Here is a 26379-nt window from a genome sequence, read left to right as displayed (position 1 = left end):
ACCACAATATTTCAGGAGACATAAGAAATAAACATTTGTGTAGTGACTTTAGTATGCAAGGTTTCTGCAGGTCTTAAATAGTTTCTCAAATTAACGCCTTAAAAGATCTTTAATAAGAGCAGAATGTTTACAATTCAGAAAGTCATGGCATTAAATGTTGCATGAACTGCATTGATTGAATCTCTTCCTCAGTATTTGTGTCTTGTTTTCCAGTACAGATATCTAAACATCCTTTAAATCAAGAATCATTTACTACAGATGAAACTGAACCAAATTAAGTTTATGATTAAAATAAGAACAAATATCTGCCAGTGAGGAATGAAAACTTGTTTCCCTTTGAATTAAGTAGATTTTTCTGAGCTCACTGAGATATTTGTTCTTATTTCAGTCATAAACTTGCTTCATTTTGATAAATTTCTCCGAAAATATATCGGACTTCATATCTTAAGGTATTTTGCATCTCCACTAAATGTATTTTTAGACACTGGAAAACAGGACTGGAAATCTAATAATATTTTTTTGCAGTGTGATCAGAAATTCAAAATTATTTCCATTTTCTAGGGTTAGGATCAGAGAGATTATTATATATTTTTGTCAAATCTGTAGGAAGTTGTATTTGAAAAATGTATTAGACATTCATATTCCGAGGACATATTGACGTATTGTGTTCCATTCAACTTCAAAGTCAAATAGTTTTAAATTCTTACATGTGCCTTCACCAAATATGCAGAAACCCCGGCTGTGTGTGTTTGTTGCTCCCTTCAGAGTTTCGCCGAGCCGTCCGTGAGTCTCTTCTCTCTCAGCGGTTTCGAAGGCCTTGAGGATTCCTTGTGTTCAGACGCGGAGGATTTGAGCCACTTTTTCATCCAGTCTGTGAGAGTCCACAGCGGCCTGTAAGAGCTCATATTCCTCACGCTCCTGCCTAAACTCCCTCAGAATCAGTGATGCACACGCCGCTGTCGTCTCACAGGTGGGTGGCGTATGAATACGCTCGCTTCAGGGGCCGGCAGATGCTGCTGCAGCCGGGAGGATATGGGCTTTGGGCCGAACACAGCGGCTGGGACACAGTTGGATCGTTGAAGCCTCTCAGACAGGTCAGCTTTCAGTCCATCACTGGATGACCGCTCTCACAGGATGGCACAATCTAGGGTGGCTAGGGTGAACTGTGCTGATTACAGCTTCTGTGTGGATCTAGATTTACTGATTTACATCATGGTTGTGGCACAAAACTCAGACGGCCGGTGTTTTATTGAGTGCAAGCTGAATGATCTCATCATAACCAAAGTGTAAACATAATGCAAGAGATTGGCATTTCGTTTAATCGACTTAAGCACGTCTGATCATAGTGAATCTAGGAGTTTATTATAGAAACATTCTAAACATATTAAAGGGGTCATATGATGCTGCTAAACAGAACATAATGTTGTGTATTTGGTGTAATGAAATGTGTTTATGCAGTTTAAGACAAGACAAAAACATTCAAACCCATTACAAATCCTGTCTGCATTTGTGATCTGAGAAACAGCAATCAACAAGCTCTACTGTACACCGCTCAAAACTCATGTTTGAATCATCAGTGGCAAATTATTTAAATATTAAAACGTACTTACATACCGTTAGTCAGAAGCGCCAGACTGTCCAGACTGCAGAGTTAGAACTGCCTCTCTTTAAAAATCAGGAAACAGTCCTCCATAAAATGCGCAGCACACATCTGAATATTTGGGTTGAACTGTTCAGGAACAGTGTTGTAAATACGTGTTAGAATGAGGAATTTTAGGAGGACTTGGATGAGTCTTGTCTGTTTGGATTTGAGACTTTAGTCTTTGCAACTTTACAGATCTTCTTCGTGCACTGATAGCTCTACTCCAAAGAGAAAGAAAACTGCAAAAATGCATCATATGACCCCTTTATAGAAGCAAATTAAAATTGATTTAGTATTCCTGTCCTGTCTATGATCCAAGCAGCTGCTGTAAAGGGAACTTAGAAACAAAATCTGTGCTTTTAATTGCAGCGCTGCAGAAACACACGTTCTGATGAGTTTGTTTGATGTCACTATATTTTGTAGGAGTCTGTAATTATTTTTCAGCGTTTAGTCGTTCAGAGTCTTTTCTCCATCAAACATCACTGTTCATCTTGTGTTATTAATACATCAATACACTGTTGTAATGTGATTTTGATTTTTTTTACTGTTGATTCAAGTTTAAACTTATGGTACCAGTGGGCTTTTCCTAAAGTTCAGGTGTTTTCTTTTTTTTTTGTAAAGATAAGATCATGTTATGTAATTCTGTTGTAGATTTTGTCCTGAATGAGATCCAAATTAAAACACCAAACAGATAAAACAGGATCCCACTCCTGTATCTCCACATGTGTTTCTGTCTTTGTCCTCAGCCCAAAGCGTACATCCAGCTGCGGAGCCGAGCTCTGGGTTCAGTTCTCACCAGCGAGAACCTTCCAGACGGGTCCTTTCCAGCCAAACTCTTCCTGAGTCCTGCTGACCGATCGCTGGACACGCAGCGCTGGATCTTCACCCACGGCCTCCTGAAGAACACGGTCAGTGAGGAGAACACGGTCCACATCTGTCGAGAGGATCTGATCAAAAACAGGCTTCTGTCAGTGTAACATAAATGAAATTATAAACCACAGTATGAGGTTAGGGTAACCCTCACGTTTCCTCTTCTAGATGTTTCATATTGTCATCACAGTTTGCAGAAAACAAGTTTTTCGAGTCTCTTTTATTTCTACAGCTCTTCATACAATACAGATTCACAGAAATAAACAGATTCAGCTGTAAACCAATAGTTTCAGTGTTGATTTTTACAGGTTCTGCAACATGTGTGTGATGTTGAGCATCAGAACTCTCTGGTGTGTGTTTCTACAGGCGCGGATGGGCTGTCTGTCTGTTATCGGTGCCAAGGCCTGTGCCGGAGCCCCAGTGGCATTATGGGAAGAGCACGGGCACATTAACCAGCGCTGGAGTCTGAATGAGGACGGAAGCATCTGCTCTCATCTGAACCGCAGCCTGGCGCTGGATCTCAGAGGTACGACGAAGATCTTTCTCCATCAGAAATAACACTTTTATTTCCTAGGGCTTTTTCTACAGCCCTTTTCTGTGGGTCTTCAAAAGGACTTAAATTTAGAGCAGAAATTAAATTCATAAAGTTTTACATTCATAAAGTCACGGCATTAAATGTTGCATGCACTGCAAAAAAATAATAAAAACAGGAAACAATGGAAAAATATCATTGAATATCTTTGTCATTGTTTTTGTCTTGTTTTCCAGTACAGAGATTTAAACATCCTTACATTTACTTTAGATTCAAAATGAAGATGAAGACAAATCACAAAATGAAGTGAGATGTGTAAGAGCAAATATCTGTCAGTGAGGTATGGATTAACATTGGCAGATATTTGTTCCTTTTTTCAATCATAAATTCACTAGTTTTTGACCAATTTCTTTATGTCTCTCATCTGTCATTTTTGCATCTTGTTCTTAACATTTGCAAAGGACAGTATGCAGTGAAAAGCAAAACCAAAAATACCCAACACTTGTTTGCAGTGTGATCAGACCATATTCTAGTGTTTGGAGTCGAGATATTCAAGCTTTTTTGTTAAATATTTACAAACTAATGGAGATCTGTGAGACGTACTTTCAAACTTTGAAGTGTTGCTAACACAAGACATTTTGTGTTCTCTCTACATTTAGATTTAGACGTCATGACATCTAATGTTGCTTTGTTAGAATGTTGTTTTAAGTGTATTAATGTAAAGCACTTTGGTCAACTCTTAAGTTTTTTTAAACTGACTTGACTTTCAATTTATTCCTTACATTTTCTTCATTAGATAAATTAGTCTTAAAAAGCTTTTAAGTCTTAAATTTGCCATCATAAAACCAGCAGAAACACTGAATACATATCAGCTTCTCTGTAATAAACAGGAAGATAACAACCAAATGAGACAAATTCGATTCCGCTGGAAAGACATCAGTTCAGTTAAGTTTTGACCTCATCCGATAGTGTCAGTCTCGTCAAATCATTAATAGGACTGAAGATTAGGTGTTTTAAGTGTGTTCTGATCTGAAAGTCTTGTGTGTCTCAGGTGGATGTGGTCCGGACCGAGATCATCTGATTCTGAGTCCACTTCACGCTGACAGCGCCACTCAAACCTGGGACATCGACGTGCTGTGATGCACAGAAACACATGATATCAGGGACTGAAGCCAAATCAGAGCCAATCATTCAGATTCAGCTACTCACCTACAAGCCAATAATCGATTCTGGGCCCTTTTCCTGGAACAGACAGTCTAGCACTGTTTGAAACTGCTCTGTGACTGTGGAGGAACGAGCCTCTGTGTTTGTTTTTATCTTGTTCAGCGCACTTGCACTAGCAGAAACCTCACATGTGTTCTGCAGATGTTTCAGATGAAGTCATGCTTCATCCGCCTGAAAGTGTCACCGAGAGCTCTTCTGACGGCTGGTGCTGTATCATCACGAAAGCATTCAGATGGTCTACGCTAAAGCTAGTCATTTCACTGGAGTCCTTCAGGAACACTAATGTGTGTTTCGAGTCAGCCGTGAATGCACCACAAACATATAATGTGTACGGCGACGCTCAAAAGCAGCATTTTTTAAAAGAATCTTAACAATAAATCTAAACCGTAAAAATGCATTATGTGTGTTAATTTCAATATTTCACACAGGATTTGGTAAATGATGACACAACATTGTTTTATTGTAGCATGCAGCTATAGTTAGTCACACAATTCCTGAGTTCTGTTCCTGATGAAGACGGTTGAGCTTCAGATCTTCATGATGCTTAAGATGTTTTGCAGACCTGCAGCAGTCCTTCACTCCACAGTCCCAGTTTATCTTCATCCTGCAGGAGCTGCTTCAGACGAGGGGAAGCGCAGACCTGAGAACGGTGTGACTGGACACGAGACTCATGAGCACTGGTCTGAGAGACGAACTCTTCATCATCATCATCATCATCATGCGTGTTTCTTTCTTGTTCTTTAAAGAATGCAACACAAACACCACCAGCTCTGTGGCCTCGTCCTGATCAGAGTCTAATAATAATAATAATAATATTCAAAGCAAAAATAATATTTCGGCAGCAAAACTGTTTTCAACATTGATGATTAATCATCATATTATTCTGATTTCTGAAGATCATGTGACACTGAAGACTGGAGGAATGATGCTGAAAATACAGCGGAGCATCACAGAAATACATTACACTTTAACACAGATTCACACAGAATTTTTACATTATAATAATATTTCACTGTTTTTACTGTATTTCTGATCAAACAAAAGCAGCATTGGTGAGCAGAAGAGACTCTTTCAGAAACATTAAATATATTAATTATTCCTGAATTTCACTGGTTGTGTGTGTTTGTCTCTAATCGTGTTTTCTTGACTGTTAGAAGATGCTCTTTGAACCGGAGACACACGGTGTCTTGCAGCGACGGCCGTCTCTCAGCAGAAAGAGACATCAGCGACGGCAGGCCTGAGAGACTCACCGGGTTCGAGTTCGGCCTGCTCCAGCAGGTACCGTGGCAGTCTGGCAGATATGAAAGTCTTGTTTCACATTAGCTCATGATCGTCGTGCTCGAGACCGCACACACACCTGCTTATTATCATCAGGACTGAAGCTGAGAGCCTTCTGATTGTCAGAAATAATCGAAAAGAAATGTACAGCGTGTTGATGGCTCATGTTTGAGTGTAATGTGGCTGAGAGTTGATCTTGAGAGAGTTGCTCTGCTGCTTGAGCTTCAGGTACTTCCCACACTACCTCAGTTTAACATATTCTAATCTTTACATTATTATTATTTTATTTGTAACGCATAAGAGCTATAAGTGTTGAAGGTTTACGTGTATGTTTTCCAGGATTTTTGCAGGTTTTATGAAGGTAAATTAAAGACTTTTTAAAAGGGAAGATCCTTAAATCAAGATACATTTACTGGAGACATTAAATGACAGAAAATTATTGAAGAACAAATATCTGACAAATCAACTTAATTCCCCACTGACAGATATTTTTAATGATTAAAACAATAACTCATTTTATATTCATCAGTTTCTCAGAAAATAAGACTTCTCATATTCATTTTGAATCTTCAGTAAATGTGTCTTGATGTTAGATATTTGTACTGGAACACAAGACAAATACTGAGGAAGAGATTTAGTTTTTCCAGTTCATGCAACATTGAATATGAATCGAAGACTTTCTGCTCTGATCTAAGACCCTTTAGGCCTTCTCTTGAGGAAAGGTGAATTAAGACCCACAGAAACCCTGCTTCTCATAATGTGACTTATGCTGAATTATACTGAATCAAATGAGTGTTAAAAATTAAAAACTAAAAAAGTGTTGTTCTTCCTTAGTATTTTTGTTTCTAATCAAACAAGATATTTATTTAGCAGTTCATGCAACATCTCTGTCTCCTCCAGTAAGCTGGTGTGTGTGTGTGTGTGGTGTGAGTGTGGTGTGTGTGTGTGTGTGTGGTGTGTGTGTGTGTGTGTGTGGTGTGAGAGTGAGTGTGTGTGTGGTGTGTGTGTGTGTGTGTGTGTGGCTGCCGTCGCATCATCAGGTGATTATTATTATTAACATTTAATGCCATGACTTTATGCCTTTAAGACTTTCTTCTCTGACTTTACATTTTTAAGGCTTTAATCTGTGGAAAGAATAATTTTTAAGAGCCAAGGAAAGCCTGAAAATTGATTTTAGCCAAGTGTGTCATAAACATAGGGGGAAAAGCCATTAGAGCATATCTTCTTTTCTAAATTATTTTTGTGTTTTAAGACTTTTTTTCTTCTATTTTTACATTTAAATTTACATTAAGTGAATTTTAACATATGTATACTTCAAGTTTGATTTTCGGGCTCCTCTGCTTCTGTTTTCTTTGAGTTCATGAATTCCCTGAGAATCGAACATCATGACTTTGAGATACAGAAATATGACATTAATGAACTAAACGAAGCTTGACTAAGCAGTTAATTACGAGCCCACAGGTTAAAGCATGGGTGGCAGAGAAGGGGAAAAGTAGATGTGTAAAAAAGATTATTGAACATTTTATCACAGCAATCTAAATATAAAAAGTAAAAATAAAATTGAGTTCTTTTCTACAAAGCATTTCCTTAACGATCCAAAATGTGTTAAATTTAGTTTATTTTTTCCAAACAGACTATAATCATACGTTTAATACCCTGCCCTACTCAAGAGAATTTCTCCAATAATAGCAAATAAAACCGTTATCCAGCTAAAGAGTCATCAGTTATAGGAGTTGAACTGATTCAGCGAAGCGATTATTAACTAAAACCTCGATCATCTCCAAGAGGTTTCAGACGAGCGTCAGAACTGACTAGAGCTTTTCTCAACGACTAACACACAATTCATAAAATTCACAATGTTCTCAAAACTAAAAATACAATCTCAGAACTACACGCCAACTTGAAAGAGTAAAACTCAAATATTTTACTCAAAAACATTGTCTTTTATCATAATCTAACTTTAGAGTCAGATGACACAAACCCCCCTGGAGCCCCACAGATGGACACTGTGTAGAGCACACTAACGAGTTCAGAGCTCTGATTGAGCACACAACAACGAAGGAGTGCAGAAACGGAGAAATCTCAACATCACGCCACTGTAGAGATCTGAAATACATCAGAAAAACTCAACACCAAAGAACTGAATATGAAAAACATCACAATACACCATAATGTCAATTACTGGACATCAAACCCACAGCACATTGGAACGTGTTTAGTTTTGAGAACTGAATGGTTTGTGAAATTGTGCCAATGATTCAGTGATGTGTGTATTAATTTATTCTCATCACTTCTAGACATAGTTCTGAATCCAGCAGAAAGGATTTTAATGCAATCCTCCCCAATCAAACAAGCATCACATTACAAAGCACACATTCAGAAATGCACAGAGTTCAGATTTAGTGTCTGTAGAAGGACAGCTCCACGGCTCCGGGTTCGAGTCTCTAGTGCGCGCTCTGCTCTGATGATTCTGCTGGCGTCGTTCTCTCTGGAAACTCCAGTTTCTCACACTCGATGAGCTTCAGAGGCAGGTGCGGGGCGATTTCATTGGGGTCCGTGTAAACGGCTGGAGGCATGTGCTGCAGAGTCAAGCACAGACACGCTGAAGCACACGCAGATGTATTAGTGTGTTCAGTTACCATTACATTAATGTACTTTCATATTTTGCATTTCTAGATTTCTAGATTCTTTGCATTTCTTTATATTTACATTTACATTTATTTACATTTATTCATTTAGCTGACGCTTTTATCCAAAGCGACTTACAATTGCTATATATGTCAGAGGTCGCACGCCTCTGGAGCAACTAGGGGTTAAGTGTCTTGCTCAGGGACACACTGGCGGTTCACAGTGGATTCGAACCCGGGTCTCCCACACCACAGGCATGCGTCTTATCCACTGCGCTAACACCACCCCTTATATATATATTCAGTACCCTTATATATAATTCAGTATCTAGAAATGCTAAATATAAAAAAAAAATTATGCAGTAAATATAAATTGTTTATTACCTGTTAATCATTGTTTGAAAATAAAAAATAAATTTCTAATTAAAAACTAAGTCTAGAATATTTTGGAGGGCAGACTAAGTTTGGTCTTTTTTCAAAGAAAGTGAAAGTTAAGTTATAGAAGTTTATTGTTATGACCAATGCACAAAAGTACTATTTTCTAATTTTATGAGATCTAAATAGGTTGATATCTCAGAAAATTAGCTTTTGTTTGGCTAGACTGAATTTCAAAGCATTTTTGACTTTTTTCCAAAACTATTTAACCTTTTTAAATCATGTCCTTGATTTTTATGATTTGTTCACATAGTAAGTGTCAAAACCGTTTCATAACGATCCAATGAAGTTAAACCTTCTAAAAGTCAGAAAGGACTAAAGAGCAGCACTCACCTGGAGGTCTGACATCTTACATTCACGTGTGCTGAATTCTCGAAGCATGTAGTTTTTTCCAGCCTGTTTAAAGCAATGCAGAGCAACGAGGTTTAAAACATGGTAAAATCAAACCGTATTCTGTGTTGTCTTGATGGTGAGTGAGTGGAGATTGCCTCGTGAAAAAGACGCGTGTCGTTTATCCTGATCAGCACTCCGTCCACTCGCAGGAAGAACCGCAGCAGGAGGAAGAAGCTGGTGGGCATCACTCTCTGAAACATCAAACATCATCTTTCACACGATGCACCAGAGACGAGAACACAGATCTGAGGAAACTCACAATCTTCACGCTGATCATGGACACGCCGTGATCGTGCAGCTCGTCCTCGAACAGCAGCACGTCCTCGAAGAACTTGATCTGTTCTCGCGCTCTCAGCTTCTCCATGTCGATGCGCTCGCTGGTGGGCTTCACCTGTGAACAAGGTCTGTCTGGGTCAGAGGTCACCAGTGGAAGTGTTTAAGCACACATTACCTGGATCTGCAGGTGCTCTCCCAGTAAAGTCCCCCTGTAATCGGTGGTGTAGGTCCAGTCGTAGCGCTTCACCACCTCTTTAGACGCCTCCGTCTCGGCCCTGCACAGACACCAGTCAAAGATCTCTCTCCAGGCTCCAGTCAATCACACCACCCTTCACCACGTTTACCTGCTTTGCTGCCACTCCAGTGCACATGCCACTTTCACAGAGTCCTGCATGTTATTGACACGCTTGAGAGCGTCGATGGCGTTGAATTCGATTCCGAAACCGTCGGTGTGCTGAATGCGCAGCACATTGTCTCCGAACAGCATCTCTGGGAGAGCCGGCATGTTCATGTTCTCTGCTAACCTGCAACAGAACACAATCTGTACTGTATGAAGCTCTTCACAAATATATCAAGGAGTTAGACGTGAACAGGTCAGTCTGCTGTGGGTATACACCTCTTTTCTTGTTAATTAGGTTAATTATCTGAACATTTCTTGACAGTATAAACACATATACTCGAGTGTTTGTGTGTTCTGTAATTGGCTCGACCTGCTTTGTTTTTTCCATTTGCTATGCTTGAGCTTTAATGCTTTTGCTCTTATATATATTTACACACGTTCAACTATAAAAAGAGGTATAATGTAACGTTGTTGTGTATGATGCCCAATCATAAGCCTATTCAGAAATGGTAACAAAAGCTTGATTATAACAAAATAATGTTACAAATTGTTTTATGGTCCCAAATATTGATTAAGCTACAATTATTATTATTATTTTTTACTTCATCAGAATGGTACAAACCTTGTAGTAATATGCATTGATAAGAACTTCACTTCAACAATTTTATTATCTCAATAATTAGAATTTTTTGCTCCCTCAGTTTCCAGATTTTTAAATAGTTGTATCTCAGACAAATATTGTCCTCCTAACAAACCAGACATCAATGGAGAGAGGATTTGTTCAGCTTTCAGATGATGTATAAATTTCAATTTCAGAAAATTTACCCTTATGACTGGTTTTGTTACTAAGGGTCACAAATCTCCTAAAATACTAAATATGAAATAAAAACCATGCACCTAAATGACAGTACATTGATTTCTTTAAACAGGAAGTGTGTACCTCTCGATGTCTTTGGACTTCATGATGTGGGTCTTGGCGGAAGTGAAGGTCCAGGGCCCGAAGCTGAAGTCCTGCTTGCTGCTCTGAAACCCCGCAGAGACCGAAGACATGCTGCAGACGAGCTGAAGAACAACACAGAGAGAAACCTGTCACACTCTCACCTGATTATACAGCGGACTCCAGAGCTCACACGATTCCAGAACTTGCACACATACGTCAAAGACTTTAAAATTGTTGAAAACACAGGAGTAAACGAGTAAGAAGAAACGAGTCCAACGTCGTATCCGTTTCCATGTATGTACAGAACCGAGGTCGAGCGAACAGTAACTTCCGACAGTTCCGGTTCATCTTCTTCTTTTGGAGTTTTATGGCGGTTGGCAAACAAACGATAGGTGCATTCCGGCCACCTACTGGGCTGGAGTGTGCATCGTTGACGGAATAAGAACTAAATGAATAATAATAGTAATAATAATAATAACAACACTACTAAATTAATTAATTAAAAAGGAGAGAAACTTCTTAATCCTGTTAAACAGATCCAACTTTTAATGCTTTATATTTTTTTTTATAATGATTCAAGCCATTATTCAACTGTTTTAAAGTGAAATATTTCCAATCACCTTTTCTTTTCATTCTCAACAGAAATGTCATTTCGTTATCAAAAAGAGAACAAGTCACCTTTATTTATATATATCTTTATTTTATTATTTCTAAGAACAATGTAATAGTGCATTGTTTTGTGCTAATCCACACAGACTATAGTTCCCAGACTCATCCATACCAGTGGTATAAAGTAAAGAAGTAAAAATACTTTGTAACAGTACTTAAGTATTTTTGGGATTATCTGTATTGTACTTTAGTTTTTATGTTGCAGCAAACTTTGTTTTTTAATGCCATCTTAACTATACTGGAGCAGAGGGAAGTTGCTGCTTTGGGAAGGGGCAAAGGCAGTACTGAAACACTGTGTGAGCTGTTCGCCAATCACTACGCGCTGGGACAGCTAACCAATCACAACACATTTCGTTTTTCGAGAGGCAGGCCTTCATCGAACCCGGAACTAATTGAACCATTTGTGCCAGGCTGGGGAGAAAGGTATTGTAATAATGTAAATTATGTTAAAAATAATGCATTTTTTGAACAACCAAGCATGAGAACATGTTCTAGTACACCTGCCAAAATGAAATCAAAACTTTATAAAAGAGCATAATAGGACCTCTTTAACCACTCCTATCCAATCAAGCTATTGAAGTTAGAAAACCCCGTATCATGACCACTAATTCACGTACTTTGTCAATAAGATAAAAGTTGGTTTTGTTCAAAGTTGCTATTATCCCCATAGGTTTTTGATATAAATATTGTTTGGTGATTAAATATCTCCGGGACATGCCCACCGATAAAAGGAAAAGGCTGAATGGACGAGCCCAATCGGATGCTGGAAAACTCCTACCTCCTCTGGTGCCGTTTCTTTAAAGTGAAAGTGACATTCAGCCAAGTATGGTGACCCATACTCAGAATTCGTGCTCTGCATTTAACCCATCCAAAGTGCACACACACAGAGCAGTGAACACACACACACACACACACACACACACAGTGAACACACACCCAAAGCAGTGGGCAGCCATTCATGCTGCGGCGCCCAGGGAGCAGTTGGGGGTTCGACGCCTTACTCAAGGGCACCTAAGTCGTGGTACTGAGGGTGCAGAGAGCACTGTACATGCACTCCCCCCACCCACAATTCTTGCTGGCCCAAGACTCAAACTCACAACCATTCGATTGTGAGTCCGATTCTCTAACAACTAGGCCACGACTTCCCAACTTCTCAACTTCTTCTCCTTCTTACTGTCTGTTTTTCACTCTCTTCATCTTGTGGCCTTTAATGCATCAAACTCTCACCTGCCTGAACAAGCACATACACCAGCAGCAGATCCGCATCGCCGCATATGAATGTCTCGTAGAACGTTTGCTTTTTACATTTGTACATTTTTACAAACCAATACTATGAGTTCTGTAGTTATCTCTGATTGGTTTGCTGACTGTGTTCAGCTGATCTTGTACAATCGAACTGTTTGGACTGAATCAACATGTGTCTGTAATCATGAGGAGCATTAGTTTATGTATTTTATATGTATAGTACTGTTGAATGTTGAGATGTTTATCAATTTAAATTTAATTTCAGTTGTTGATTATATTTATTTATTTATATATTTAGCCTTATGTTCAGTGTGTGTAATGTAAGTGTGTATGTGTAAGCACACAAGTTTTTTTTTTCTTAGATTTTACAAAGATTAGCAGTAGGGTTATGCTAAAAGTATTGATTAAAATGGTTCTTCCAGATGTGCTAATGTTTTTTGGAGAGTTGCTTTAGTTCATACAGTGGTAGCTTTGACCCACATACAGTATTCTTTCCCCCTCAAATCCTGAAAAGTGTGTACTTTTAAGTTTGTAGTCTACTTTAACCATGACAACAGTGTTTAATTATTTAAAAAAATACAGTGTCTTTTTCCATTTGCTGAAAAAAAGTGGTTTTGAACATTTCCAAATAGGTTTCTGAGAGCGATTGTAAGTTCTACTGCATCATGATACACAGTCTTACTATTAGCTTTGACTTTTAAATATTTTAGTCTTTCAATGGACAAAAACTTTAAATCTATTGGCTTTACATTAAGTCAGTTGTCTTGAAGACTTGAAAGTTTCAATAGTCTGAGCTTTTCTTACATAAATTGGTAGACTATTCCAGATATTAGGAGCAGCCACTGCAAATGCTCTGTCACCTTTGTTTTTTAGCCTAGATCTGGGCACATCGAGGAGCATCTGGTCGGAAGACCTCAGTACTTTGGCGGGTCTGTGGAAGCTCCGTCAAATATGAAGGCGACAACCCACTCAAGATTTTAAAAACAATTAATGCAATTTTAAATTTAATTCTAAAACAAACAGGAAGCCAGTGAAGTAAGGCCAATACCGGTGTAATGTGTTCACATTTTTTGGTCCCGGTTAAAAGTTGAGCTGCTGCGCTCTGCACTAACTGTAGCCGTCAGAGTGATGACTGATCTAAACCGGCATACAAAGAGTTACAGTAGTCTAATCACGATGTAATACCATATTTCTGATATTATTGATCAATCTTATCAGATTTATTTTGATCGTTCACTTTTATTTTATATCCGTGAGTTCAGTACACCTGCAAAGCGTTAGCACTCGTTAGCTTGTCATTAGCGTTTTCATTCAAACCTATCGCTGTTTTCTTTTCTCCTCTCCTCTCTCTCGCTCCAGTTTTTCACAAGTTCATCAAACAACCGCAGTAAGAATATTTAATCAAGCACGGTGAGTAATGGCTTCTCCTGTTATTGTTACTTGCACCTCTTGCCACATGTACAGTTTATCTATCTCTGTCGCTGATGAGGGATTCACATGAGATAAATGCAGGGAAATAGTTAGGCTGACAGAGAAGATTTCAGAATTAGAGACACGCATCCAAACTTTAATTGAGGACAGTAAGAATGTTAGGGCTCTAGATACGGCTTTGGATGCGTCTAGCTCATGGATTCCTGTACATTGTCCGGTTCCGGCAACAGAGCCCTTGCAGCAGGGCAACTGGGTGACAGTGAGGCAACATAGTCATGGGTCAAAACACCGCTCTTCTGTTCTGATCAAAACATTAAACAGATTCTCCCCACTCAGTGATGCACCCACTGAGAAACCTGATGAAAGTGCTCTAGTTATTGGTGATTCTATTGTACGGAACATGAATATAGAGACACCAGCCACCATAGTCAAATGTTTACCAGGAGCCAGAGCGCCTGACATCTTGGCAAATTTAAAAGTGCTGGCTAATGCTAAACGTAAATACAGTAAGATTGTTATTCATGCCGGCGCTAATGATGTTCGACTTCGCCAGTCGGAGATCACTAAAAATAACATTAAAGAGGTGTGTGAACTTGCAAGCACGATGTCAGACACTGTAATATGCTCTGGTCCCCTCCCTGCTTACCGTGGTGACGAGATGCATAGCAGATTGTCATCACTCAATGGCTGGATGTCTAAGTGGTGCCCACAGAATAACATAGGTTTCATAGACAATTGGACAAGCTTTTGGGGCAGACCTGACCTGTTGAAAAGAGATGGTCTTCATCCCTCCTGGGGTGGCGCCACTCTTCTCTCTAGAAATATGGCAAATAGTCTTAGTGTTTATACTTGACTAACTGGGGCCCAGGTCAGGAAGCAGACAGACTGGCTAAACCGACCGTCTGCTAGCTGCCTCCCGTCACAGAGGTCAGTTAATTCTCAGCACATAGAGACTCTTTCACCTAGATCTCACACTATAGAGTCTGTGTCTGTTCCCCGAACTAGAAAATACAAAAAACGTCCAAACCAAGTTAAGATTAACAATTTAATTGAGGTTCAACAAATAAAAAACAGATTCAATATGGATAAACAAATGATAAAGCTTGGCTTATTGAATATCAGATCCCTTTCTACGAAAACACTTTTTGTAAATAATATGATCACTGATCATAATATAGATGTGCTCTGTTTGACAGAAACCTGGCTAAAACCTGATGATTACATTATTTTAAATGAGTCCACCCCCCAAGATTACTGTTATAAACATGAGCCGCGTCTAAAAGGCAAAGGGGGAGGTGTTGCTTCAATTTATAACAACGTTTTCAGGATTTCTCAGAGGGCAGGCTTCAAGTATAACTCGTTTGAAGTAATGGTGCTTCATATAACATTATCCAGAGAAACAAATGTTAATGATAAATCCCCTGTTATGTTTTTAAAGAGTTTGGTGATTTTACATCCGAGTTAGTTCTGGCTGCAGATAAAGTTTTAATAGTTGGTGATTTTAATATCCATGTTGATAATGAAAAAGATGCATTGGGATCAGCATTTATAGACATTCTGAACTCTATTGGGGTTAGACAACACGTTTCAGGACCTACTCATTGTCGAAATCATACTCTAGATTTAATACTGTCACATAGAATTGATGTTGATAGTGTTGAAATTATGCAGCCAAGTGATGATATCTCAGATCATTATTTAGTTTTGTGCAAACTTCATATAGCCAAAATTGTAAATTCTACTTCTTGTTACAAGTATGGAAGAACCATCACTTCTACCACAAAAGACTGCTTTTTAAGTTATCTTCCTGATGTATCCAAATTCCTTAGCATATCCAAAACCTCAGAACAACTTGATGATGTAACAGAAACTATGGACTCTCTCTTTTCTAGCACTTTAAATACAGTTGCTCCTCTACACTTAAGGAAGGTTAAGGAAAACAGTTTGACACCATGGTATAATGAGCATACTCGCACCCTAAAGAGAGCAGCCCGAAAAATGGAGCGCAGCTGGAGGAAAACAAAACTAGAGGTATTTCGTATTGCTTTGCGGGAAAGTAACCTATCCTACAGAAAAGCATTAAAAACTGCTAGATCCGATTACTTTTCTTCTCTTTTAGAAGAAAACAAACATAACCCCAGGTGTTTTTTCAATACAGTTGCTAAATTAACGAAAAATAAAGCCTCAACAAGTGTTGACATTTCCCAACACCACATCAGTAATGACTTTATGAACTACTTTACTTCTAAAATCGATACTATTAGAGATAAAATTGCAACCATTCAGCCGTCAGCTACAGTATCGCATCAGACAGTGCACTATAGACCCCCTGAGGAACAGTTCCACTCATTCTCTACTATAGGAGAGGAAGAATTGTATAAACTTGTTAAATCATCTAAACCAACAACATGTATGTTAGACCCTATACCATCTAAGCTCCTAAAAGAGGTGCTTCCTGAAGTCATAGATACTCTTCATACTATTATTAATTCCTCATTGTCATTAGGATATGTCCCCAACACCTTCAAACTGGCTGTTATTAAGCCTCTCATCAAAAAACCACAACTTGACCCCAAAGAACTAGTTAATTATAGACCAATCTCGAATCTCCCTTTTCTGTCCAAGATACTAGAAAAGGTGGTATCCTCATAATTATTTTCCTTCTTAGAGAAAAATGGTATATGTGAGGATTTCCAGTCAGGATTTAGACTGTATCATAGTACTAAGACTGCTCTCCTTAGAGTTACAAATGATCTACTCTTATCATCTGATCGTGGGTGTATTTCTCTATTAGTTTTATTGGATCTTAGTGCTGCATTTGACACAATTGACCACAACATTCTTTTGCATAGACTTGAACACTTTGTTGGCATTAATGGAAGTGCATTAGCATGGTTTAAATCGTACTTATATGACCGCCATCAGTTTGTAGCAGTGAATGAAGATGTATCATATCGATCACAAGTGCAGTATGGAGTACCTCAAGGCTCAGTACTAGGGCCGCTACTCTTCACGCTTTATATGTAACCCTTGGGAGATATCATCAGGAAACATGGTGTTAGCTTTCACTGTTATGCAGATGATACTCAGCTCTATATTTCTTCATGTCCCGGTGAAACACACCAATTTGAAAAATTAATATAATGCATAGTCGATATAAAAAACTGGATGACGAGTAATTTCTTACTGCTAAATTCTGAAAAAACAGAGGTGTTAATTATAGGACCTAAAAACTCTGCTTGTAATAACCTAGAACACTGTCTTAGACTTGATAGTTGCTCTGTCAATTCTTCATCATCAGTTAGGAACCTAGGTGTGCTATTTGATCGCAATCTTTCCTTAGAAAGCCACATTTCTAGCATTTGTAAAACTGCATTTTTCCATCTCAAAAATATATCTAAATTATGGCCTATGCTCTCAATGTCAAATGCAGAAATGTTAATCCATGCATTTATGACCTCAAGGTTAGATTATTGTAATGCTTTATTGGGTGGTTGTTCTGCACGCTTAGTAAACAAACTACAGCTAGTCCAAAATGCAGCAGCAAGAGTTCTTACTAGAACCAGGAAGTATGACCATATTAGCCCGGTCCTGTCAACACTGCACTGGCTCCCTATCAAACATCGTATAGATTTTAAAATATTGCTTATTACTTATAAAGCCCTGAATGGTTTAGCACCTCAGTATTTGAATGAGCTCCTTTTACATTATAATCCTCTACGTCCGCTACGTTCTCAATACTCAAAATTTGAGAATACCTAGAATATCAAAATCAACTGCGAGCGACAGATCCTTTTCCTATTTGGCGCCTAAACTCTGGAATAACCTAACTAACATTGTTCGGGAGGCAGACACACTCTTGCAGTTTAAATCTAGATTAAAGACCCATCTCTTTAACCTGGCTTACACATAACATACTAATATGCTTTTAATATCCAAATCCGTTAAAGGATTTTTAGGCTGCATTAATTAGGTAAACCAGGGAACACTTCACATAACACCCTATGTATTTGCTACATCATTAGAAGAATGGCATCTACGCTAATATTTCTCTGTTTCTCTCTTATTCCGAGGTCACCGTAGCCACCAGATCCAGTCTGTATCCAGATCAGAGGGTCACTGCAGTCACCCGGATCCAGTACGTATCCAGACCAGATGGTGGATCAGCACCTAGAAAGGACCTCTACATCCCTGAAAGACAGCGGAGACCAGGACAACTAGAGCCCCAGATACAGTTCCCCTGTAAAGACCTTGTCTCAGAGGACCACCAGGACAAGACCACAGGAAACAGATGATTCTTCTGCACAATATGACTTTGCTGCAGCCTGGAATTGAACTACTGGTTTCGTCTGGTCAGAGGAGAACTAGCCCCCAACTGAACCTGGTTTCTCCCAAGGTTTTTTTCTCCATTCAGTCACCGATGGAGTTTCGGTTCCTTGCCACTGTCGCCTCTGGCTTGCTTAGTTGGGGTCACTTCATCTACAGCGATATCGTTGACTTGATTGCAAATAAATGCACAGACACTATTTAACTGAACAGAGATGACATCACTGAATTCAATGATGAACTGCCTTTAACTATCATTTTGCATTATTGACACACTGTTTTCCTAATGAATGTTGTTCAGTTGCTTTGACGCAATGTATTTTGATTAAAGCGCTATATAAATAAAGGTTACTTGACTTGACTTGAGTAAGGTAAGTGAACATATATAAATTACATATGATAAAAGGAGGAGACTGGAACTTGGAAGTGAAAAATGCCTTAGATTCAGGTGTGCATTATTGTTAGGCAGATTTTCTTTTACAGATAAAATGAGCCAAAAATGATTATATATCACTTATAAAAAAATTAAATACAGAATTAACAGATTTATGTGGTTTGGAATTACTAAAATATACTTGGGGAAAAAAAATATGATCAGAAAATTAACATGCCTTGTAATTATGCACGAAGTCTATATGCAAAAGGTAAGAATTGGTAGGTGTTACATTAAGTCTAATCATGCTATCACCTGACACAAGGAATAAGGTAATAATAATAATAATAATTTGTTACTTTTATATAGCACTTTTCTGGGTACTCAAAGCACTTTTACATGAAAGGGGGGTAAACTCTTCAACCACCACCAATGTCCAGCATCAACCTGGATGATGCGATGGTAGCCATATTGCGCCAGAATGCCCACCAGACAGAATTTCCCCACAGACAGCAGTGTGTGACCGCCAGCTCCCACTATGCACGGACTTCACGGACCCACACAGCACTGTGTGTGTCTCACAAACACACAGACAGAGAGAGAGAGTGAAAGAGACTGAGCACCTAGAAACCCCTCATGTTGGTTGTTTCCCCCACCTACTGTTTAATAAAAATCCACCCGGTCGTGTGCTTCTTCACCCCATCACAGTATACAAACTAGTGCTGGCCAATTATTTATTGCATCCAAGACAAGTCAAGTCAAGTCACCTTTATTTACATAGTGCTTTAAACAAAAACTATTGCATCAAAGCAACTGAACAACATTAATTAGGAAAACTGTGTCAAATCTAAATCTAAACCTAACCCTAAACCTAACCCTCATAGATTGAAGGGCAGGAAAAATAGCCTTGAACCGACCCACAATCTAATCCTAACTCTCATAGAATGAAAGGCAGGAAATATGGCCTTAATCCAAACTCCTATCCTAACCCTCATGGAATGGTAGGCGGGAAGTAGCCTGGAATAATATAGAATGAGGGGCAGGATATAGCCCTCACTTAATTAAGGAGACAAATTTCTGTAGGGTTGGTTGGCTCAGTGGTAGAGTTATAGACTTTGGCCAAATTATTGCAGGGTTGTGTTTTCAATTGTTTTTTAAAGTGTTTCTATGGTCACCATGGACGAGTTGACTAGGACAAGGTATGAGGTGCATGAAAGATACAAGTGACTTTCAGGCAAAAGTTTGTGACATCTGACGGTTATCCTGGTATGGATGATGTCTGTTCAGTTCTAAAATGCATGAACTTTGAAGAGGGGTGGACTGGTAGAAGCTTGGTGTGCAGAAATGTGCATCCGCCAGTCTCACTCTCTCGGCCTGATGGGGAGGTTTGGGGTTGGGCTTTTTAAGGTGACCCGGATACCTTGCGGTGTTAACGAAGGGTCACTTGCACGGTGAGTATCCAGCCTCCCTGGGTCCACTTGGACAGCACGCAGGGCAGGTGGCCTGGGGCTAACAGGCCTTAATTGGAGCCCAGTCTTCTATGGGGCAAAACACAGTTTGCTTAGTACATGGGTTGCACCAGCGGAGAGGAGGGAGGATATAGAGGGGGTTAGGGCTAGTGGAAAAGTCCAGTTCAAGATTTTCTTGCCTTGATTTGTAAAGGGTGCTCAGACAGCTGGGGGTGGTTGTAATATAAAAGCAGGTGATCGAGAGTTATCGGGATCGCAACAGTGACATTGTGGATCCGGTGAAGGTCGCATTAGCCAAATGACTGAGACGCCGAGGTCTGATCGCCCTTGGTGGGTCACCTCGGGGGAGGGTGTCTAGCGTCTAAAGAACCGAAACACCTATTGATCCTGGGGTATGCTATTGATAATGTGTCTTAAAAATTTCTCCCGATGCTTTCCCTGGGAAGACTAGGAAAGGCCAATGGAGCCCAAGTTAAGTGAGATGGTAGACCAACCAAACGGACACTGATAACCTTAGGAACGTGGTTCAGGTTACTACAAGGAGTGGCGGTGGCTAGATGGTCTGGTGTTTTCAGAATAGGGTTTAGACCAGATAAACAGAGGGCACCTCCTGGTGGGGAGACACACATTGATAGATTTTGTAAGGGCTTCAGAGTATATTCACTGTTAGGGTTAGGGGAATGAAAAATCCAAGATCCAGGACCCAAAGGTCCCAGAAATGGTTGTGCACTGGCCCACTTTCTGCTGACCACTAAAGGACACCCCAGGCCCAAAAAAGAAAATGGTCATGTCATAGAGAGATATATATATAATTATAAAATAATAAAATATAGGGTTAGGTTTGGTAAAGTAGGGTTAGGTTAGGGGAATGAAAAATCCAAGATCCAGGACCCAAAGGTCCCAGAAATGGTAAGGGGAATGGAATGGAATGGAATGTATATGGGGTAAAATGCGAAATTGAAACTTCGTTTCTATAGGTCCTAGGGGGCTGAAATTCGGTATATATACTAATTAGAGGGCGCCTGATCGTTTGCACTTAGTTTGGTAGCTCTAGCGCCACCAGGTGCTGAGATATGGTATTGCACCCCCTGTTGTTTTGCACCTAGAGGTCTGAAATTTGGTGTGTATACTAATTAGAGGACGCCCAGTCGACTGCACTTGGGGCACTTTTTTTGCACTTTTATTGCTCCACCAGGGGCCGAGATATGGTACTGCACCCTTACTTGAGTTTCGCAGTGCTAGGGTTAGGGTTGAGTTTCGGGGTGCGGGGTGGGGGTGGCTTAAATGGGGTGGGACTTAGTGTTTTTTGGGAATTTTGGACTTAGTCATATGGTTGGACTTAGTGTTTTTTGGGAATTTTGGACTTAGTCATATGGTTGGACTTAGTGTTTTTGTGGGGGTTGGACTTAGTGTTTTTTGGGAATTTTGGACTTAGTCACGTTTTGGTGGGGTCTGTATTGGTTTTGAGCGGTTTCCAGTGGTTTTCGAGGGTCCCCGAGTGTTTTTGGAGTGGTTTGGTTAGGTTTTGGGTGGTTTTGGTGGGGTCTGTGTTGGTTTTGGGTGGTTTTGAGTGGTTAGGGTTAGGTTAGGGTTAGGGTTAGGGTTAGGGTTAGGGTATATAGGGTAAAATGCGAAATTGCACCCCCCTATAGGGTGGGGTGCACTTCGTTTCTATAGGTCCGAGGGGGCTGAAATTCGGTATATATACTATTTAGAGGGCGCCCGATCGTTTGCACTTAGTTTGGTAGCTCTTGCGCCACCAGGTGCTGAGATATGGTATTGCACCCCCTGTAATTTTGCACCTAGAAGTCTGAAATTTGGTGTGTATACTAGTTCGAGGACGCCCAGTCGATTGCACTTGGTTTCGTCGCTCTAGCTCCACCAGGGGCCGAGATATAGTACTGCACCCTTACTTGAGTAAGGGTCGGTTGCGGGGTGGGGGTGGGTTAAATGGGGTGGGACTTAGTGTTTTTTGGGAATTTTGGACTTAGTCATATGGTTGGACTTAGTGTTTTTGTGGGGGTTGGACTTAGTGTTTTTTGGGATTTTTGGACTTAGTCATATGGTTGGACTTAGTGTTTTTGTGGGGGTTGGACTTTGTCATATGGTTGGACTTAGTTATTTTGTAGGGGTAGGACTTAGTGTTTTTTGGGAATTTTGGACTTAGTCATATGGTTGGACTTAGTATTTTTTGGGAATTTTGGACTTAGTCATATGGTTGGACTTAGTATTTTTTGGGAATTTTGGACTTAGTCACGTTTTGGGTGGTTTTGGTGGGGTCTTTGTTGGTTTTGAGTGGTTTCCAGTGGTTTTCGGGGGTCCCCAAGTGTTTTTGGAGTGGTTTGGTTAGGTTTTGGGTGGTTTTAGGGTTAGGGTTAGAGGAATGAAACGTCCAAGGTTCAAACCTAAGGTCTGAACCTGGTTGTGCTCGGTCCATTCGTCCACTGACCACTAAACGCCGATCCAAGCCAGGCCAAGCTCACAGACACGCACCCCCCGAGTAGTCCAGGGTTAGAGTGGTTAGGTTAAGGGTTAGGGGTTAGGGGTTAGGGTTAGAGTTAGGGTTAGGGTTAGGGTTAGGTTAGGGTTAGAGTTAGGGTTAGTTAGGGTTAGGGTTAGGGTTAGGGTTAGGGTTAGGGTTAGGTTAGGTTAGGGTTAGGGTTAGAGTTAGGGTTAGGTTAGGGTTAGGTTAGGGTTAGGGTTAGGGTTAGATTTAGAGTTTAGAGTTAGGGTTAGGGTTAGAGTTAGAGTTAGGGTTAGAGTTAGGGTTAGTTAGGGTTAGGGTTAGGGTTAGGGTTAGGGTTAGATTAGGTTAGAGTTAGAGTTAGGGTTAGTTAGGGTTTAGAGTTAGGTTAGGGTTAGGGTTAGGGTTAGAGTTAGAGTTAGGGTTAGGGTTAGGGTTAGGTTAGGGTTAGGCTTAGGGTTAGGGTTAGGGTTAGGGTTAGGGTTAGGGTTAGGGTTAGGTTAGAGTTAGGTTAGGTTAGAGTTAGGGTTAGGGTTAGAGTTAGGTTATAGGGATAAATGCGAAGATTGATCACCTTTGAATTGATCGACCCCCCATATCTTGTGATCCGTATCTGCTAGAGAGCTGAAACGTGGTTTATCATACTCCTTGGCCCCTCCCCAGTCGATTGCACTTGGTTTCGTCGGTCTAGCGCCACCAGGTGCCGAGATATGGAGTTGATCACTTACTTGATTTTCGAATGTATGGGTGGGACTTAGTGTTTTTGGGTGGGTTGGACTTAGTGTTTTTTGGGAATTTTGGACTTAGTCATATGGTTGGTCTTAGTGTTTTTGTGGGGGTTGGACTTAGTGTTTTTTAGGAATTTTGGACTTAGTCATATGGTTGGACTTAGTCTTTTTTGGGAATTTTGGACTTAGTCATATGGTTGCACTTAGTGTTTTTGTGGGGGTTGGACTTAGTGTTTTTGGGGAATTTTGGACTTAGTCAATGGTTAGGGTTAGGGTTAGAGTTAGGGTTAGAGTTAGAGTTAGGTTATAGGGATAAATGCGAAGATTGATCACCTTTGAATTGATCGACCCCCCATATCTTGTGATCCGTATCTGCTAGAGAGCTGAAACGTGGTTTATCATACTCCTTGGCCCCTCCCCAGTCGATTGCACTTGGTTTCGTCGGTCTAGCGCCACCAGGTGCCGAGATATGGAGTTGATCACTTACTTGATTTTCGAATGTATGGGTGGGACTTAGTGTTTTTGGGGCATCATGTATGGTGCGAATCGTTCATTTATTTGCAATACGATAAGTGCTCTATTTCAGAAATGACTTTGTGTTTTGTCTTCATTCTTGTTAGAATTAAATTGTCATACTACTGTCTTAAAAAAAAAGATTTTCATGTTATGAATCAAAGTTTTATAGAAATAAAAAAAACAGATATTTGTCTCTTGTCACAATATATTTATGGTATGTAAAAAAGTCTTATTGGAAAAATTATATATCTATATATTTAAATATACATTTAGATACATACATATACAACATTCCCTTTTCACGTGTATATGATTTTAACAGGTTCACACGTTATGTGACATCTACATCTTGTGGTCACACAAAGGTACTGCACTGTCGAGTATCCTTTTTATATGTAGTATTTTTGTAGAATCTAATAAACAGAATATACAATATATATAATATAAATCTATCAATGTATTTCTCACGTGTTCACTACCTCTTTTTGTGAAAACCAACCGAAAAAATAAATTATTTACAGTCACACCAAAGAAGACTCCCCCACTGTGATTGAATTTATTATTTTTATTCTGTTCTATTTGAAAATGTATAAGTATTTTATTTCAGAAATGACTTTGTTTTTAAATATTCACTCTAGGGCAAATGCCTGAAGGTGAGGAGACTGGTGTGTAGGTTTTTCTCGTGCTTTTACACAGATAAAATAATAATAAAGATAATAATGATTCTTACAAATGAATGAATCAATGCACAATTAAATTAAACTGGAGAAAGTTTTATTTGAATTTAAATGTATTTACAATAGCATTGATAAAAAATAAACTCATCTTGATAAATCACACTTAACTGATGTATAATACATATGTGTATATGCATATGTGCATGTATATTTGTGTATGTATGTATATGGTTTTCACAGGTTCTCATGTCTTTAGGGGTTTAGGGTCTTTGAGGGGCTCGTCCCGATCGCGACGTAAGTGGTCCGGCGTCTCTGTCATGTTCCACTTCAAAATGAGCCCTGTTGAGTTTTGGCACAAGTGGCGCGAGTGAGGCAACACATATGGTTCGGTGCCTATACCCGGGGCCTTGTGGGTCCCACGGAGACCAGAGCGGGCCCAGGTAGGGTGTCGGGGGGCGGGCTTTGGATCGCGGGCGGTCCCGTCTCTCTAACACCACCAGGAGCCGAGTTACAGGGTCGATCCCACCAATAGCCCTATAAGCGTTAGGGTTAGGGTTAGGGTTTGTGTTAGGTTATAGGGATAAATGCGAAGATTGATCACCTTTGAATTGATCGACCCCCCATATCTTGTGATCCGTATCTGCTAGAGAGCTGAAACGTGGTTTATCATACTCCTTGGCCCCTCCCCAGTCGATTGCACTTGGTTTCGTCGGTCTAGCGCCACCAGGTGCCGAGATATGGAGTTGATCACTTACTTGATTTTCGAATGTATGGGTGGGACTTAGTGTTTTTGGGTGGGTTGGACTTAGTGTTTTTTGGGAATTTTGGACTTAGTCATATGGTTGGTCTTAGTGTTTTTGTGGGGGTTGGACTTAGTGTTTTTTAGGAATTTTGGACTTAGTCATATGGTTGGACTTAGTCTTTTTTGGGAATTTTGGACTTAGTCATATGGTTGCACTTAGTGTTTTTGTGGGGGTTGGACTTAGTGTTTTTGGGGAATTTTGGACTTAGTCAATGGTTAGGGTTAGGGTTAGAGTTAGGGTTAGAGTTAGAGTTAGGTTATAGGGATAAATGCGAAGATTGATCACCTTTGAATTGATCGACCCCCCATATCTTGTGATCCGTATCTGCTAGAGAGCTGAAACGTGGTTTATCATACTCCTTGGCCCCTCCCCAGTCGATTGCACTTGGTTTCGTCGGTCTAGCGCCACCAGGTGCCGAGATATGGAGTTGATCACTTACTTGATTTTCGAATGTATGGGTGGGACTTAGTGTTTTTGGGGCATCATGTATGGTGCGAATCGTTCATTTATTTGCAATACGATAAGTGCTCTATTTCAGAAATGACTTTGTGTTTTGTCTTCATTCTTGTTAGAATTAAATTGTCATACTACTGTCTTAAAAAAAAAGATTTTCATGTTATGAATCAAAGTTTTATAGAAATAAAAAAAACAGATATTTGTCTCTTGTCACAATATATTTATGGTATGTAAAAAAGTCTTATTGGAAAAATTATATATCTATATATTTAAATATACATTTAGATACATACATATACAACATTCCCTTTTCACGTGTATATGATTTTAACAGGTTCACACGTTATGTGACATCTACATCTTGTGGTCACACAAAGGTACTGCACTGTCGAGTATCCTTTTTATATGTAGTATTTTTGTAGAATCTAATAAACAGAATATACAATATATATAATATAAATCTATCAATGTATTTCTCACGTGTTCACTACCTCTTTTTGTGAAAACCAACCGAAAAAATAAATTATTTACAGTCACACCAAAGAAGACTCCCCCACTGTGATTGAATTTATTATTTTTATTCTGTTCTATTTGAAAATGTATAAGTATTTTATTTCAGAAATGACTTTGTTTTTAAATATTCACTCTAGGGCAAATGCCTGAAG

At 39.5% G+C, this 26379-nt stretch overlaps 2 protein-coding genes across 2 annotated transcripts in view; one reads left to right on the top strand and one right to left on the bottom strand.

Annotated features, from left to right (window-relative positions):
• Nucleotides 1–4665, top strand: part of LOC132134586 (beta/gamma crystallin domain-containing protein 3) — a 37156-nt gene extending 32491 nt beyond the window's left edge. Inside the window, exons 19-23 of the mRNA XM_059547120.1 lie at nucleotides 766–893; nucleotides 971–1094; nucleotides 2389–2550; nucleotides 2879–3038; nucleotides 4096–4665. Of these exons, the coding sequence (XP_059403103.1) occupies nucleotides 766–893; nucleotides 971–1094; nucleotides 2389–2550; nucleotides 2879–3038; nucleotides 4096–4184 (663 nt within the window). The 3' untranslated portion in view covers nucleotides 4185–4665. The remainder of the gene's footprint in view (nucleotides 1–765; nucleotides 894–970; nucleotides 1095–2388; nucleotides 2551–2878; nucleotides 3039–4095) is intronic.
• A 3184-nt stretch (nucleotides 4666–7849) lies between these two features.
• tiprl (TIP41, TOR signaling pathway regulator-like (S. cerevisiae)) lies at nucleotides 7850–10925 on the bottom strand. The gene is made up of 8 exons (XM_059547117.1): nucleotides 10773–10925; nucleotides 10558–10679; nucleotides 9622–9801; nucleotides 9453–9552; nucleotides 9261–9392; nucleotides 9097–9192; nucleotides 8942–9004; nucleotides 7850–8125 (listed from the first exon to the last, which is right to left on the bottom strand). The coding sequence occupies exons 2-8, from the start codon at nucleotides 10665–10667 to the stop codon at nucleotides 7991–7993; spliced, it is 816 nt and encodes a 271-aa protein (XP_059403100.1). The 5' UTR covers nucleotides 10668–10679; nucleotides 10773–10925; the 3' UTR covers nucleotides 7850–7990.
• Nucleotides 10926–26379: the final 15454 nt, after the last annotated feature.

Source organism: Carassius carassius, unplaced genomic scaffold (assembly GCF_963082965.1).
Source record: "Carassius carassius unplaced genomic scaffold, fCarCar2.1 SCAFFOLD_74, whole genome shotgun sequence".
In the NCBI taxonomy this organism is placed as follows: Eukaryota; Metazoa; Chordata; class Actinopteri; order Cypriniformes; family Cyprinidae; genus Carassius; species Carassius carassius.
This window is presented reverse-complemented; position numbering and strand designations above follow the sequence as displayed.